General features: G+C 40.9%; 1 protein-coding gene across 1 annotated transcript; it reads right to left on the bottom strand.

Moving 5' to 3' along the window:
- Window positions 1-896: 896 nt before the first annotated feature.
- On the bottom strand, window positions 897-1,382 carry LOC107759293 (uncharacterized). The gene has a single exon (XM_016577180.1). It carries the CDS (start codon window positions 1,380-1,382, stop codon window positions 897-899), a length of 486 nt encoding a protein of 161 aa, XP_016432666.1.
- Between the last annotated feature and the right edge of the window lie 358 nt (window positions 1,383-1,740).

Genomic DNA, 1,740 nt, shown 5'->3' with positions numbered 1-1,740 from the left:
ACGCGGTCCAACTTACGCGGACGCGAAGAGCAACAGTTCCTGGACCCTTCACGCACCAACTCCACTATGCGAACGCGACCTACCCTCATGCGAACGCAAAGCACCAGCCTCCCACCTTCCGCGAACGCGAAGGCCAAACGCAGACCATCCTAAAATCCTTCTACGCGATCGCGACTCGCCCCACATGATCGCGAAGGCCAATTTCGTCTGCAACAGCTGAACAGTTTCTACAATGATCCAACACCAAAACTAGTCCGATTGGCCACCCGAAACTCACCCGAGGCCCCCAAAACCTCAACCAATAGCACCAACACATCCTAAAACCTCATTCAAACTTGCTTCAATCATCAAAATACTTCAAACAACACCAAATCCATCAATTCACATCGAATTCAAGCCTAAGTTTTCTAAAAACTTCCGAAATATGCTTTTGATCAAAAACTCAACCAAACCACGCTCGAATGACCTACAATTTTGCACACGCATCACAAATGACATAACGAACCTATAGCAACTCTCAGAATTCCATTCCGACCCTCGGATCAAAATCTCACCTATCAACCGGAAATTGCCATAATACTGACTTCGCCATTTCAAGCCTAATTCTACACCGGACTTCCAAAACCAATTACGATCACACTCCTAAGTCATAAATCACCTCCCAAAGCTAACTGAACTATCGGAACTCACATCCGAGCCCTCTAACTCATAAGTCAACATCCGGTTGACTTTTCCAACTTAACCCTTCTTAAAAGAGACTAAGTGTCTCTTTTCTTACCAAATCCACTCCGAACGCAAACTTCTCAACTCGACCACATAAAACATGGATAACGAAGCATAAAGAAGCAGAAATGGGGGAAACGGAGCGGTAATTCATGAGACGACTAGTCGGGTCGTCACAGCAAGACCATCTCAACTTGAGACTCCTTATCAATCACAGCTCCAAGGACCTCCAGTTCATTCGGAAGACTCATCATCTTTAGAATGTGGTCCCTGACCGATGATCCTTCAGCCATCTTGGTGTTCAAAAGGGATTTCATGGTTGTCTGCTTAGCCGCACGATTTTTCTCACCGAACATCTTTTTAAGACTTTCGAGCATGTCATAAGCAGACCCCATAGACTGATGCTGATGTTGCAAAACATTCGCCATATAGGCAAGAATGTAACATCGCGCCATCTCATCAACCTTAACCCATTTGTCATAGGCCTTAACCTGATCATTAGTATCATTTTCAGGTTTTTCTGGGCACTCCTCGGTGATTACAAATTTGTAACCTTCAGCTGTTAGGACAATATCAAGATTCCTTTTCCAGTCAACATAATTCGGTCCTTCTAACTTGTTTTTGTTCAAAATTGAGGTAAGTGGGTCGAATGAAAACATGGTTAATATGAGAGATATTCACATTAAATAGATCATTAGTTAAGTATTTAGAATAATTAAATTCAAAACATCACATTACACATATAACCATGTTCATTGAACAGTTAGATTCGTTAGGGAAACTTAACTATTCATGCAAAATATATGAGTGATGTAAGATATTTACCCCATAAATTTAAACAGGACCAACTCAAATGGAGAGTAAAATGTTAATTTAAGATAGATAAATATCACTTTTATAAACTCTAGTTTCAATGAATCAACATGTAACTCAGTTGGAGAGTTAATACAAGTAATCAAATAACAAGAGGCAAAACTATAGTAATCATCTATAACGAACTTATCCGATGTGGAAGAA

The sequence above is a fragment of the Nicotiana tabacum genome, chromosome 7, assembly GCF_000715075.1.
Source record: "Nicotiana tabacum cultivar K326 chromosome 7, ASM71507v2, whole genome shotgun sequence".
In the NCBI taxonomy this organism is placed as follows: Eukaryota; Viridiplantae; Streptophyta; class Magnoliopsida; order Solanales; family Solanaceae; genus Nicotiana; species Nicotiana tabacum.
Note: the sequence above shows the minus strand (reverse complement) of the source record. Positions and strands in the feature narration are given on the sequence as shown.